Genomic DNA, 13,212 nt, shown 5'->3' with positions numbered 1-13,212 from the left:
TCATTCTCGCCCCCAACTACCAAACCCTACTCTTAAGTATGGAGCCTCTCAGCTCTGCTCCCAACCACTGCATGTAGATGAGGACGCGGTCAGGTCTGCAACACTTCTGCCTATTGCACCAGATTAACTGTTGGCTGTTAATGTGGAGCCTTTGGAGATAATTCCTGGGCTCAACAGGACGGTTGTGTGGCTGGCCTTGTCTCCTCTTCTGCTAATGTTGGGTTTGATAGACAGGTCAAGGGCAGTTGGGTTTTCCCTTCCTCACAAAGCTTTTCCCCTTAGATTTGCCTCCCCACAGACCTCCCCTCCAATCTAAGAGATAGAAATCTTGCAAATAGGTGAAACCAGGGCAGGAGACTTGAGAGCTCCATCATGCTGGTCTGATTCTGGCCCATTGCCCATCTTCATCTTCATCTTCTTCCATGCCGGATTAGTATCAAGCATTTCCAAATTCTTCTTCTGATGAATTTTGGAAGTATATTTTGTGAAATAAGCAGAAAAGTGCACAGTTAGTTCTAGAATGGCAGGATATTTACAGTGGTGCCTCGCAAGATGAAAAGAATCCGTTCTGTGATTCTCTTCGTCTAGCAGTTTTTTCGTCTTGCAAAGCAAGCCCATTGACAGATTAGCGGATTAGCGCTATTAGCGGCTTTTAGCGGCTTATCTGCTGATCGGATCAGCTGGTAAGCGGCTTAGCGGCTTAGAAAAGGGGGGGGGGGAACCAGCAGGAACTCGCAAGACATTGTTGTCTTGCGAAGCAAGCCCATAGGAAATTCGTTTTGTGAAGCACCTCCAAAACGGAAAACCCTTTCGTCTAGCGAGGCATTCGTCTTGCGGGGCACCACTGTATTGTTCATGGCAGAATTTGAGTCACCATAGTACACAGTTAGATTATTTTTTTCCTCCTATGGCATGTCAGACGAACCTGGCAATCCAGTAAACATGAATTATGTGTAAAGGATATTCTAATCAAGGCCGGTGGCTTATTTTGGTGCTGTGGAAGTGCCCCCTGCCATCATGACTATGATATGCTGTTGAAATTGCAGCTGCTGAACAGTCTTAATTCTCCCCCCCCCCAGCTTCTCCCCCACTCCATCAAGAACCTTTTGCTTTTCCTCGGATTTTGGTGACCTCTGGGTTTCCTCCCCCCCCCCCCGAGCACCGACATTAAAACTGCCTGCATCCATAACCATAAGGAGGCCAGTGCTGTGGTGTATTTAAGTTTTGTTGTGTAGCCCAAGGTGACGGCGCTGACGATGCAACTTTGCATCCGCATCAAGGGTGCTTAACATTTTCTCTGGAGTCTATTCTGAAACTTTTGCACTTGCCCTGATGTCCTTTTCTAAGTGTGAGCTGTTTCCGCGAAGGGCGCAGCTTGCCTGCACAGCCGGTGGGCTGCTGGCTTACTCTTGAACCTAACAGCCACCGGACACGTCTGTTGTCACTGAGCATTTGAACACCATCTGCGGATTTAGTAGTAGTGATTTATAGGGTCATTTCCCCCCAAGATCCTTAAGGCAGAGAGAAGTGTGGATAAGTGCAAGGTGGAGCGAAACAACATCTGTTTGCCTGGACAGAACGCCCTTTTCAAAAGCCAGCATCGGCCGTAATCGGTCCAGGCAAGGAATTGTAAACAGCCAGCACTTTCCCCCTAAGCAAGAGAGGTCAGCTGAGAGCCATTTTTTAAATCTCTCACACACACATGCACCACAGAAGCAAAGTATTTTCTGGCTCTTGGAGAACACCTCGGTGGTGCTTTCTCAAAAAAGAGAGCAAAAGGCAGCCTAATTGCAATTTCAGTTGGAAGGATCTGTGTGTGTGTGTGTGTGTGTGTTCTGCTTCTGTGAACAGTCTCAAGATGCACATTCTCAGCTGGATTGTGCCCAGCCAGAGTACATGCTGTTTCTATCTGCTCTCTTGCCTTGGGTATATGCTCTCTGGTGATGCCAAAGCCTGAACCCTAAGGGGTTAGACATATTTGTTAAGGAATCTATCGGTGGCTACTAGCTACATGGTCCTCATAGTTTAAACCTGCATGCTTTGGTCATCACAAAGGAGAAGATGAGGTCATCTACTCAGGAGAAGAAAATCTTGATGAGAGTTGGTTTCTGTGCAGAGTGAGGGCTTATCCATGCTTAACTTCCTTCCTCTCTTTCCAGGCACAGTCCGCACCTTAAAGCTTTGTGTCTAAGCGCTCGTTTTTCTTCCAGAGCTTTCTCCATGAAAACCTGCTCTTTAAAGTTCAATCGGAGCAAACAGCCATCCGCAGAAAACCAGAATTAACGTTTGCTCTGATTGAGCACTAAAGAGCGAGTTTTTGCGGTGAAAACTCCAGGGCAAAATTTAAAAAAAGCAATACGCTCGGACAAGGAACTTTAAACCACCTGGAAAGAGCGGGGACAAAAGGTAAATTGGATAAGCCTGGTGTTTGACAGCCATTATACACATCCACCCCATGCTAACTTTTAGTGATTTGATGGGAGGTGGGTTATATTCAGGCACTTAGCACTTGAAAAAGATACTGTTGTGGGATTTTTAAGGGCTGGTGGTGGCAACCAAGTTTGTTTAATCATGTCTGCCTCCTTCAAATGTAAAACAAGTTGGGGCGGATCTTAATTGATTATTGCAAAGGTCATGGGTACCACTTTGTGCTCAGTTGTTTCAGCCAGTTGTTTCCAGCACATCTGAGCCAGCCTGGGAACGGTTTATGTTCGTACCCCTTGTTCTTAGGCTCCTGTTATTAAAAACGCACATACACAAACACACACACACACTTTGTATGCGAGCGAGACAACCAACAAGCTGCTATGCAGTCTCACTTGGCCCCGAGAATGAAAATCGTAGCGCAAGTCTGCACAGTGTCACCACAGGTAGTTTTTTTTTAAATCGTACGAATTGTAAATGCAGCTCCTTGTGTTCCTAGTCAGGGTGAAGGAATCATGAGCCAGTTCCGCTGAGCTACATTTTTTTAAAAAAGCCTGTTTTTTGTGCTGCATATGCAGCGGACTCAAAGGTGTTTTTAAAGATGTATCACAAAAGGTTCAAGTAGCTGGTGACAAAAAAAAGGAAAGAAAAAACGGAAAAAACGCACCCGTTTCAATTTTCACAACATTTTTTAAAAAATAGAGATTAAAAGTTCAATGTGCTTATCTGTTTGCTAGAAGAAGTATGAAACACTTAGTGTTTTGAAATGCATGCATGTTAACAAGGTGAAGTCTCCCAGGTGGGACAAACGAAATAAAATTAAAACTTTGTGTACAGTTCTTTTTTTAAAATGTATTTCTGAGGCAGGGGGAAACTGGGGAGGTGGGTCTCAAAAGGGAGGCAGGGTGGGAAGAACTCACTCTCACATTCATTCAGCATCACAGGGTGACAAATATTTGGCTGCAAGCCAGCAGTGGAGAACCTCTATCATGTTTTCCCCAAGCTGCACCCAGGAAAAGCCACAGTTTGATGTCATCCAGTGACTGACAGGTGCCCAGTCACACTCACTGTCAAAATAGTTAGCAGGGGCTCCCTCACTGTGAGAAGTGAGGTTACAGTGGAACCTCATGTTACGTACTGTCCTCCTTGCGAACACTGCGGGTTAAGAGCTCCTCTAACCCGGACGCGGGTGGCGCTGTGGTCTAAAAACCACTGAGCCTTGGGCTTGCCAATCAGAAGGTCAGTGGTTCAAATCCGCGTGACAGGGTGAGCTCAGGATGCTGTCCTAGCTCCTCCCAACCTAGCAGTTCGAACGCACGCCAAAATTGCAAGTAGATAAATAGGTACCGCTCCGGCGGGAAGGTAAACGGCGTTTCCATGCGCTGCTCTGGTGTTGGTGTTCCTTTGTACCATGCTGGCCACATGACCCAAAAAACTGTCTGCAGAGCAGACAAACGCCGGCTCCCTCAGCCTATAAAGCGAGATGTGTGCTGCAACCTCAGAGTTGTTCGCGACTGGACTTAACTGTCAGGGGTCCCTTTACCTTTACCTAACCCGGAAGTAGATGCTCCCAGTTGCAAACTTTGCCCAGGGATGCGAGCGGACGTTGCGCGCCAGCAACGCAGCAGCAGCGGGAGGCGCCATTAGTGAAAGCACGCCTCAGGTTATGAACGGTTTCGGCTTAAGAACGAACCTCCGGAACAAATTAAGTTCGTAACCGGTGGTACCACTGTACAGGGAACCAGGCAGAGGGCCTTCTCGGTAGTGGCGCCCACACTGTGGAACGCCTTCTCATCATATGTCAAGGAAATAAACAACTATCTGACTTTTAGAAGACATCTGAAGGCAGCCCTGTTTAGGGAAGTTTTTAATGTTCAATGTTTTATCGTGTTTTTAATGTTCTGTTGGGAGCCACCCAGAGTGGCTGGGGAAACCTAGCCAGATGGCTGGGGTATAAATTTATTTATTTGGCCCACCCAGCAAACCAGTCTGCAGTAAGCCAATGTGCCAGTGACTGGCTTTTGTCCTCTCCTATCTTCGGCTTCCTCCCAGTGGCTGCGTTGGCGAGGTTTGTTCTCAAGGCACTGTGGCTTGTTTGCAGCACAAGAAACCGCCACCTCTGGTTTCTCTCAGTGCCTGTGGTGAGGTAGGAGCAAAATGGCCGTGATTCATTTGTGCTCAGTAAACCATGGCTTGCCCTGATGTAGGGATATGGCCTTTCTGCAAGGCTCAAAACGTGCCAGAAATGTAGAGCTTTCCTTTTCTTCCAGTTCCAAAAGTGAACTAACTTCACCGCTTTAGGTTCTAGAGGAATTCTGAGCAAAGCCCACCTGTGTGTTAACAGATAACTAGCTTGAAATGACTAAAGCTTCAGGGGATCTGATCTGCTGATCACGTTAAAATCCACCTGTTTGTTCCCCATGCTGCCTCAAAGGAAACTGAGGAAGCGCTTAACAACGGCTTTTGAATCTGTTTTTATCAGAGGCTAGCAGGCGTTTTGCACTTCCGAGCAAACTCACTCTAGGCTTCCCTGCCGGCAATCTGAACTACAGAAAAATGAACTTGACATTGCAGGAAGTTCTAGACGGGCACCGTGCCCCTCCCCCTTTACGCGTGAACACAAATACGTGAGGTGCTGAGAAATACCGTATTTTTTGCTCTATAAGACTCACTTTTTCCCTCCTAAAAAGGGGACGTGTGTGTGCGTCTTATAGAGCAAATGCAGGCTGCGCAGCTATCACAGAAGCCAGAGCAGCAAGAAGGATTGCTGCTTTCATTGCGCAGTGATCCCTCTTCTGAGATTCAGAATAATTTTTTTCTTGTTTTCCTCCTCCAAAAACTAGGTGCATCTTGTGGTCTGGTGCGTCTTATAGAGCAAAAAATATGGTGATTATGTAAATAAATAGAATCATATTCTTATGGCATGAGAGAGAGCTGGAGAGTCCCTGTGACTTGTGAGGAGACCCTACCGGGAGCCTGAAGAGGTCAGTCAAGGCAGAGGAAGCCCGAGACACCTCGGGTACAGCAGGGCCTTGTTTAGGCTGCTCAGCCTCCCCACCTAACAGCTGGTCCCTGGGGCAGAACAGCAGCGGTCCCAGATTTCCCCCACGTCCTCCAGCTGGCCCCAGAGCTTCAACCCTAGTTGAAGAGCAATTTGGGTGGAGGGAAAGAGAGCAGGACAGCAGGGGGGAAACGGGTGTTTAGAGGCTTTTTAGAGTGTACTCCTAAATTTATGCAATTTCACTTACGTGCGTGATGAACACAAGCCCTGTAAGGTCATCGTCTAACTCCAGTCCTTCTGTAGTACTGGTGGGACTTGCAACATAATAAATAAGGAATATTCTGTATGGCAGATTTTCCACTTGACAAAAAAGAGCCTTAATAAAAACTACCCTTACGTTTAAAAATGAAGACTATCTTACAAGAGACTTTGGGGGGATTTTCAAAATTACCTCTTTCAGTGGTCTTGAAATATGATGAAATATAACCTATGAAAAGGTTGACAGCTGGGCTACTGAAGGTCCAAGTTTCTTTAACCTTGGTTCTCGAACGTAATCTGTTCCAGAATTTTGTTCAACTTACGAAACGTTTTAAAACCAAGGCATGGCTTCCGATTGGCGCAGGTGCCCAGGAAACAATAGCTGACAGCCGCACTGGATGTTCAGCTTCCGAAAAACCTTCAAAAACCGGAACACACAATTCTGGGTTTTCAGCATTTGGGAGCCGAAATGTTTGAGACCCAAGGATCCACTGTAATCATCTTCAAATGGATTTTTCTTAATGACCATCTACCCTATTGCTTACTGTTTTCAGAAGTGATAAAGTTTGTGTATTATAAATGAAAAACCTAGTAGAACTCTTAGTGAAAACATTTATTCTGCCAACGATACATCTCATTTCCATCATATCTAATTTTGAGATCTGACAACAAAATCATATACGGTTTTCTTAACAGAAGAGCATTCCGGCCGTTAAGATAATGTCAAGTAAAATATTGAGCATCCCAAAACCACTGTGCCTTTTGCTTAGTCCATGCGAGCTTTCAGTGTTCGGGTAGTTATCTTGTCTTTTTCACTGGTGAAGAGAGAAAAGAGGAGGAGAAATGGAGGTGAAATCTCACGCTGATGCCCAGCAGTGTAAATCATATTTTTACCTCTTGGGGAATTTCCATCAAGCATCGGCCGCTCACTAGAAAAACAAGGAGCTTAGCTAGGTTAGTCCAGCTCCCTTGTCGCAGATACTGATCATTTTCTCACTGGTGCAAGCAGGAATGCCTGCTGCTCTCTACACCTACTGCCAACTAGGAGGGGAAACTAAATTAACTTCATCACTTCCATGGGACTCATTTTTCTGGGTCAGCCTTGCTGGAGAGCTACTCTCCCTGCAGCTAAGCCATGAAGATCAATCAACCTCATGGACATGTTTTGCGGCAAACGTACTAAAAAAAAAGAGACCCAACCGCAACAAACCAAAAGCATACTTACATGACATGAACTATCACGCCCATGCCTGACACGGCGTCTCTGTCCACCGCATTGAGCATGGCTTGCCCTATGGTTTCAAAGAGGTCGTCTGGTTCCTGCATTCAAGAGGGGAAGAGAGAAACCCTTGTCTTGTACTTGGAATTCCTTTAGGTGTGTTGTATCTAGAATGAGCTTTGCACGAGGAATTACGGTAGATCACGTGGCCCTTAAGTTTTAATTTGACAATTTTAATCTTTAGTCTTTTAAAGGCCCTTAAATTTGTAATCTGACAACATGTGAGGTGGGGTGGATTACAATATTATTATTATTATTATAATTATTATTATTATAATTTGTATACTGGCCTTCATCCAAGGATCACAGGGTGGTTCACAACATAAAAATACTAAATGACAGCACAAAATACGCAACGAAACAAAAACAAACCAATCACACACCCCCCACAAGCACACCCCAAAGGCCATAAAATGTTTAATCAGCCAAAGGGCCAGTAACATAACAACAACAATTTATTATTTGTTCCCCAGCCACTCTGGGTGGCTTCCAACAAGGATCAAAAATACATCAAAATGTCACACATTACAAACTTCCCTGAACAGGACTGCCTTCAGATGTCTTCTAAATGTCAGGTAGTTGTTTACCTCTTTTACATCTGATGGGAGGGCATTCCATAGGGCAGGCACCACTACCAAGAAGGCCCTCTGCCTGGTTCCCTGTAGCTTTGCTTCTCGCAGTGAGGGAACCGCCAGAAGGCCCTCGGCACCGTTAAGAGGCACTGTGCATTAGCGAGAGCAGCCGTTTTTAGAGGCAGCCCCACAAAATCTTGCCCTTGCCAAGGTAATGAAAGCAGAAACACTGATGCCCATGCTTCTTGTGTGCTCCTGGCTAAGACAGCATCCTACTTACCATGTCTGGCTCCCACAGGGACTCGCACATGCCGTACATCTGCTCTGCGCAAGTCCCGCTGACTACAAAGTCCTCCGTTGTCATTGGGCAGCCGATCAGGTCTAAGGAGCAGATGAAGGGCTCGTACGTGACCGGGTCCAAGCCGGCTATCACTGGCTCCGTGTAGTAAGGTCCAAACCTGAAAACAGCAGGAAAAGGTGTGTTAGCTATCCATTCAGTAAACTCGTCCCAAACACCATCTAACCATGACAAAGCTATGCTAAAAAAATGCTATTAAAAACCCAACTTCGAGAAAAAGGGAAGCGGCAGGAAAATACATCCAATCACATTTCCATTGGGATGCCTAAGCAGTCAAGTTTAGGTTATGCTTAGAATTGGCCAGATCTTCAAATATCTGGAGAGAAGGGCAGAACTCCCCAGTCCCTCCAGTTCAGGTGTAGCTTGCTAGAGCTACCCAGAGCACTTTTTGCGGTACACCAGTTTTGGCCTGACATGTATATTGATTTGTGTCAGGTTTGCAGAGTCCTCCCCTCCCTTTGGTAACCTCACAGACAAGAATTAACGGAAAGTTTATATTTTATGTTGTCGTTTAGTCGTGTCCGACTCTTTGTGATCCCATGGACCAGGGCACGCCAGGCACTCCTGTCTTCCACTGCCTCCCGCAGTTTGGTCAAACTCATGCTTCAAGAACACCGTCCAACCATCTCGTCCTCTGTCGTCCCCTTCTCCTTGTGCCCTCCATCTTTCCCAACATCAGGGACTTTTCCAGGGGGTCTTCTCTTCTCATGAGGTGGCCAAAGTATTGGAGCCTCAGCTTCAGGATCTGTCCTTCCAGTGAGCACTCAGGGCTGATTTCCTTAAGAATGGATAGGTTTGTTCTTCTTGCAGTCCATGGGACTCTCAAGAGTCTCCTCCAGCACCATAATTCAAAAGCATCCATTCTTCGGCGATCAGCCTTCTTTATGGTCCAGCTCTCACTTCCATACATCACTACTGGGAAAACCATAGCTTGAACTATACGGACCTTTGTTGGCAAGGGGATGTCTCTGCTTTTTAAGATGCTGCCAATGAACCCGCCAGCCAGCAGATATTCCAGGAGTTCAGTTGCAGCTAGGGCTTCAATCTGCTCTAGGATTTATCTTCAGTTCAATCCCATGCATTCACCCCCCCGCCCGCATGTTACTGAACTTCTTAGCTGAAATGCAATTCTTTTAAATCCTTTACCGTCTCTCATACAGCAGGTTAGACACCATACTCATCAGGGTCTGCGGTTTGATTTGCCGGCCTTCTTTCAGCTCGTAAAGATTCAGCCGGAACTTGAGCCTTTGAGCGCTGTTAAGAGACAAAAACTGGTGTTTATTTCATTTTAAGGCCCCAAATCCATTTTCCACTTGGTGGCTGAGGAAGCACAATGTACATATCTCAGGACATTCTGCAACTGCTCCCCATGCCATGGCGGATAGTTGTTTATTGGAGAATTTTGGACTAATTTGAGTAATCTCCAGTTTCCTTTATGCTTGCTTGCTTGAATTTTTTTATAAGACCAAGATCATAGTCTTAGTTGTTGCAGGATACAACACAGATCTATGCAAGTACTTTGCAAAACCTGCACTGGCTGGAAGCCCAGACTTCTCTACTACTCACAATTTGATAACTTCAGCTTAAAATTTAGAACTTTGAACCTATTGTCTCTACGAATTGGGGTGGGGGAGATTATTTAATGCCAATATGTTATTGCTCTTAAACACACACCCTGTGAAAAAAATTAGGCAATGTCATTTAATAATCCATTCCTAAAACATGTTTGCATTTGATCTGATTTGAGTTTCAATTCAAAATTGCATTGTTCTAAGACAAGGATATTGCTGGACTACAAACCCCATTATCCTTGACCATGGGCCATGCTCGCTGGGGATAATGGGAATTGGGAGTCCAAAAACATCTAGAGTTCACTGGTTTACCATCTCTGTTTTAAGAGGGGAAAATTTAGCTCATTTTTAAAATAATAATAATAATAATTTTTAGTTATACCCCGCCCTCCCCAGCCAAGGCTGAGCTCAGGGTGGCTAACAAGCAATAATAAAAACAAGTTGAATGAATACAACTTAAAAACAAAATTAAAATACAACATTAAAATACTGAAACATTAAAACATTAAAATAATATTTAACAACAACAACAACAACAACAACAACAACAGGAACTTGGCTTCTGTTTTCTAAAAAAGCAAACAAAAACAAACCCTCACGGTACTGAATATTTTACCCTTCAGTTCACAGGATATGTGTGTGTTGATGATCTATAACATGCTCAGCTGCAGGGAATTTTTGCCTCTGGAAAAAACTGTCCCTGTCCAACAGCACAAGTGATGAGAAAAACTACAAAACATTATCTGTACAGTGGTACCTTGGGTTAAGTACTTAATTCGTTCAGGAGGTCCGTACTTAACCTGAAACTGTTCTTAACCTGAAGCACCACTTTAGCTAATGGGGCCTCCTGCTGCCGCCGCACCGCTGGAGCACGATTTCTGTTCTCACCCTGAAGCAAAGTTTTTAACCTGAAGCACTATTTCTGGGTTAGCGGAGTCTGTAACCTGAAGCGTCTGTAACTCAAGGTACCACTGTATTTGTTTTCTATTTTCTGATATTCGCAACTTCCAAGCAACCTTGCCAAGAGAGCCACTATTCCCTTCGGGAAGAGTTGGGGATACCAAGACCGAAAGAGCAGCAATTCACAAAAATCTAGCCACAAACCTCCCAAAAACAGTTCCCAAGGCCCCTAGCACTAGACAACACCAATTTTCCTGCTTTGAGCAAGAACAAATACTTACACTGTCTGAACATCAGTGGCGAGTCCAGCCAAACCGATGAATAATCTGTCTCCCATTGGGAAAATTTTCTGGAAATCCGTAGTCACCATCTGGGCTTGAATGCCAAACCTCCGGTCAGCGGCAATGGCAACACAGTTTTTCCCTTTCATGGCCATTACGGCCCCACCATTATAGGACATAATAGACTGGGAAAGGAGGGAGAAGGCAGGCTGGTTAGTCAACATTATTAAGGAACCAATTCGGCAACACTTTTTCACTGGGATGGAGATTCTCCAAAACAGACCACTATGTGTGAGCCTCTTCGGTAGGAAGGTCAACTACACACATGTAAGAAAAGTGTGTCAGAGATCTGACATGGTTCCCACTTTCCTCCAAATGATGTTAGAATAGAGTCTTGTCGTCTGTGCAGCCCAGGACGACAAGACCAACTCTGCCTCGCCGATGCGGTTCAGAGGAAAGCAGAGCAATACGTTAATCACCAGCTTGGCTGCAGTTGTTGTTAGAAAGAAGAAGAGGAGTCTGGATTTAATATCCCGCTTTATCACTACCCAAAGGAGTCTCAAAGCAGCTAACATTCTCCTTTCCCTCCCTCCCCCACAACAAACACTCTGTGAGGTGAGTGGGGCTGAGAGACTTCAGAGAAGTGGGACTAGCCCAAGGTCACCCAGCAGCTGCATGTGGAGGAGCGGGGAAGCGAACCCGGTTCACCAGATTACGAGTCTACCACTCTTAACCACTACACCACACTGGCATACAAAAAGCATACAAGGCGCCGCCCAACTGTGTTAAGGACCCCACTCCAGATTTGTGCACTCCTTAACATTTTCTTCTCCCAAAGATATCCCCGCAAGGCAGCAGACGCTTAAGAGCAGAATCTTCTTTCTCAAACGTGGGCCTCCAGCTATTTTTGGACTACAACTCCCATCATCCCTAGCTATAAGGTAAAGGACCCCTGGATGATTAAGTCCAGTCAAAGGCAACTATGGGGTGCAGCGCTCATCTTGCTTTCAGCCCGAGGGAGCCGGCGATTTTCCACGGACAGCTTTCTGGGTCATGTAGCCAACATGACTAAACAGCTTCTGGTGCAATGGGACATGGTGACGGAAACCAGAGCGCATGGAAATGCTGTTTACCTTCCCGCCACATCGACTTACACTGGTGTGCTTTCGAACTGCTACGTAGGCAGGAGCTGGGACAGAGCAATGGGAGATCACCCCGTCACAGGGATTCGAACCTCCAACCTTCTGATCGGCATGCCCAAGGGGCTCAGTGGTTTAGACCACAGCGCCACCCGCATCCCTAGCTATAGCAGGACCAGTGGTCAGGCATGACGGGAACTGTAGTCCAGAAAACACACACCAGCTGCAAGCCCAAGTTTGGGGAAAACATTGGGATGAGTCCCATGTGCCCCTATGTCAGCCTTTCTCAACCTGCGGGTCCCAAATGTTGTTGAACCTCAACTCCCATCAACCCTAACTAGCAAGGCCAGAGCTCAGGGGTGATGGGAGTTGTAGTCCAACAACATATGGGGACCCACAGGTTGAGAAGCTACGTGCACAATAAAGAAAGCCTCGATTCCCCCAACCCCGGGCCACTTTACGGGGCGCCAACTTTCGCTATCGCTCCTACCAGAGCCATCGCTTCCACAGCGCCATCAGGACCACTGGTCTAAAAGCATGATGGGAACTGTAGTCCAAAAAACACACACCAGCTGCAAGCCCAAGTTTGGGAAAAACATTGTCCCAGATGCACTAACTTCCTAGATGGATGAGCCCCATGTGCCCCAATGCAGACAATAAAGAAAACCTCGATTTCCCCAACCGGGGGGGGGGGGGCGCCTGGAACCACTTTCGCTATCGCTTCTACCAGAGCCCGGGGACGATCCCGGGCTGGATCAGGCCAGAGCCCAGCGCACCCACCCTCCTCTTTCCCACGGGATCTGCGGGAAGGGGAGCCGCCTTTCCCCGGCCTCTCCGTCCCCCGGCGATTCGCACCCCAAGCCTGGCCGAGGGCTCCCATCTTGGCAGAGGCGGGATTCAGCCAGGAGCAGCCGATCAGCGCCTCGACCACCTTGGTCCAGTGGCACCCCGTTCCGCTGGCCATTCCCCCCCCCCCCGCAGCTCCCCTTTAGAACCCACCATGGTGGACGCTGGTAAGAAAACGAGCCCTTATCCCCGCGCTCCTCTCGCTTCCTGCCGCTCGCTGCCGCTAAGGCCCGCCTCCGCCTCCCTGCCACTGGCTAGCGTGGCCACTCGCGCCGCTTCCCATTGGGTAGCTGGGAGCCGTCAGTCAAGGCTCGGCCTCTACCCTCGGGGCGGCCGGCAGAAGGATGTGAAGAGTCATGGTTCCTCCTTCCTCGCAGCACACTCGCACGTAGAGATAGAAAAATGGAGAGAGATCAATCTTCTCTCGTGGAGAGATAGATTCCGGGTTCGCAATGGATTATTTTTTTCAATTTTTTTAAAATATATTTCACAAGTCAGAGCTATAACAATACAAAATACATACCCATATTTAGAGATTTCTCCGAATCTCTAGACTGCCCACCTTCCCCTCCCATGGGTCCTG

At 46.8% G+C, this 13,212-nt stretch overlaps 1 protein-coding gene and 1 long non-coding RNA gene across 2 annotated transcripts; one reads left to right on the top strand and one right to left on the bottom strand.

Moving 5' to 3' along the window:
- Positions 1–853: 853 nt before the first annotated feature.
- LOC309517334 lies at positions 854–3,260 on the top strand. Its single transcript, XR_014213196.1, has 2 exons — positions 854–1,824; positions 1,894–3,260. It is a non-coding gene; the product is annotated as an uncharacterized lncRNA (long non-coding RNA).
- Positions 3,261–6,281: 3,021 nt separating this feature from the next.
- PSMB3 (proteasome 20S subunit beta 3) lies at positions 6,282–12,932 on the bottom strand. The gene is made up of 6 exons (XM_082195155.1): positions 12,783–12,932; positions 10,645–10,829; positions 9,039–9,146; positions 7,815–7,992; positions 6,909–7,003; positions 6,282–6,498 (listed from the first exon to the last, which is right to left on the bottom strand). The coding sequence occupies exons 1-6, from the start codon at positions 12,783–12,785 to the stop codon at positions 6,450–6,452; spliced, it is 618 nt and encodes a 205-aa protein (XP_082051281.1). The 5' UTR covers positions 12,786–12,932; the 3' UTR covers positions 6,282–6,449.
- Positions 12,933–13,212: the final 280 nt, after the last annotated feature.

The sequence above is a fragment of the Podarcis vaucheri genome (assembly GCF_965113315.1).
Source record: "Podarcis vaucheri genome assembly, chromosome: 13".
In the NCBI taxonomy this organism is placed as follows: Eukaryota; Metazoa; Chordata; class Lepidosauria; order Squamata; family Lacertidae; genus Podarcis; species Podarcis vaucheri.
The sequence above is the reverse complement of the archived record's forward strand: the minus strand, read 5'-3'. Positions and strand labels throughout refer to the sequence as shown.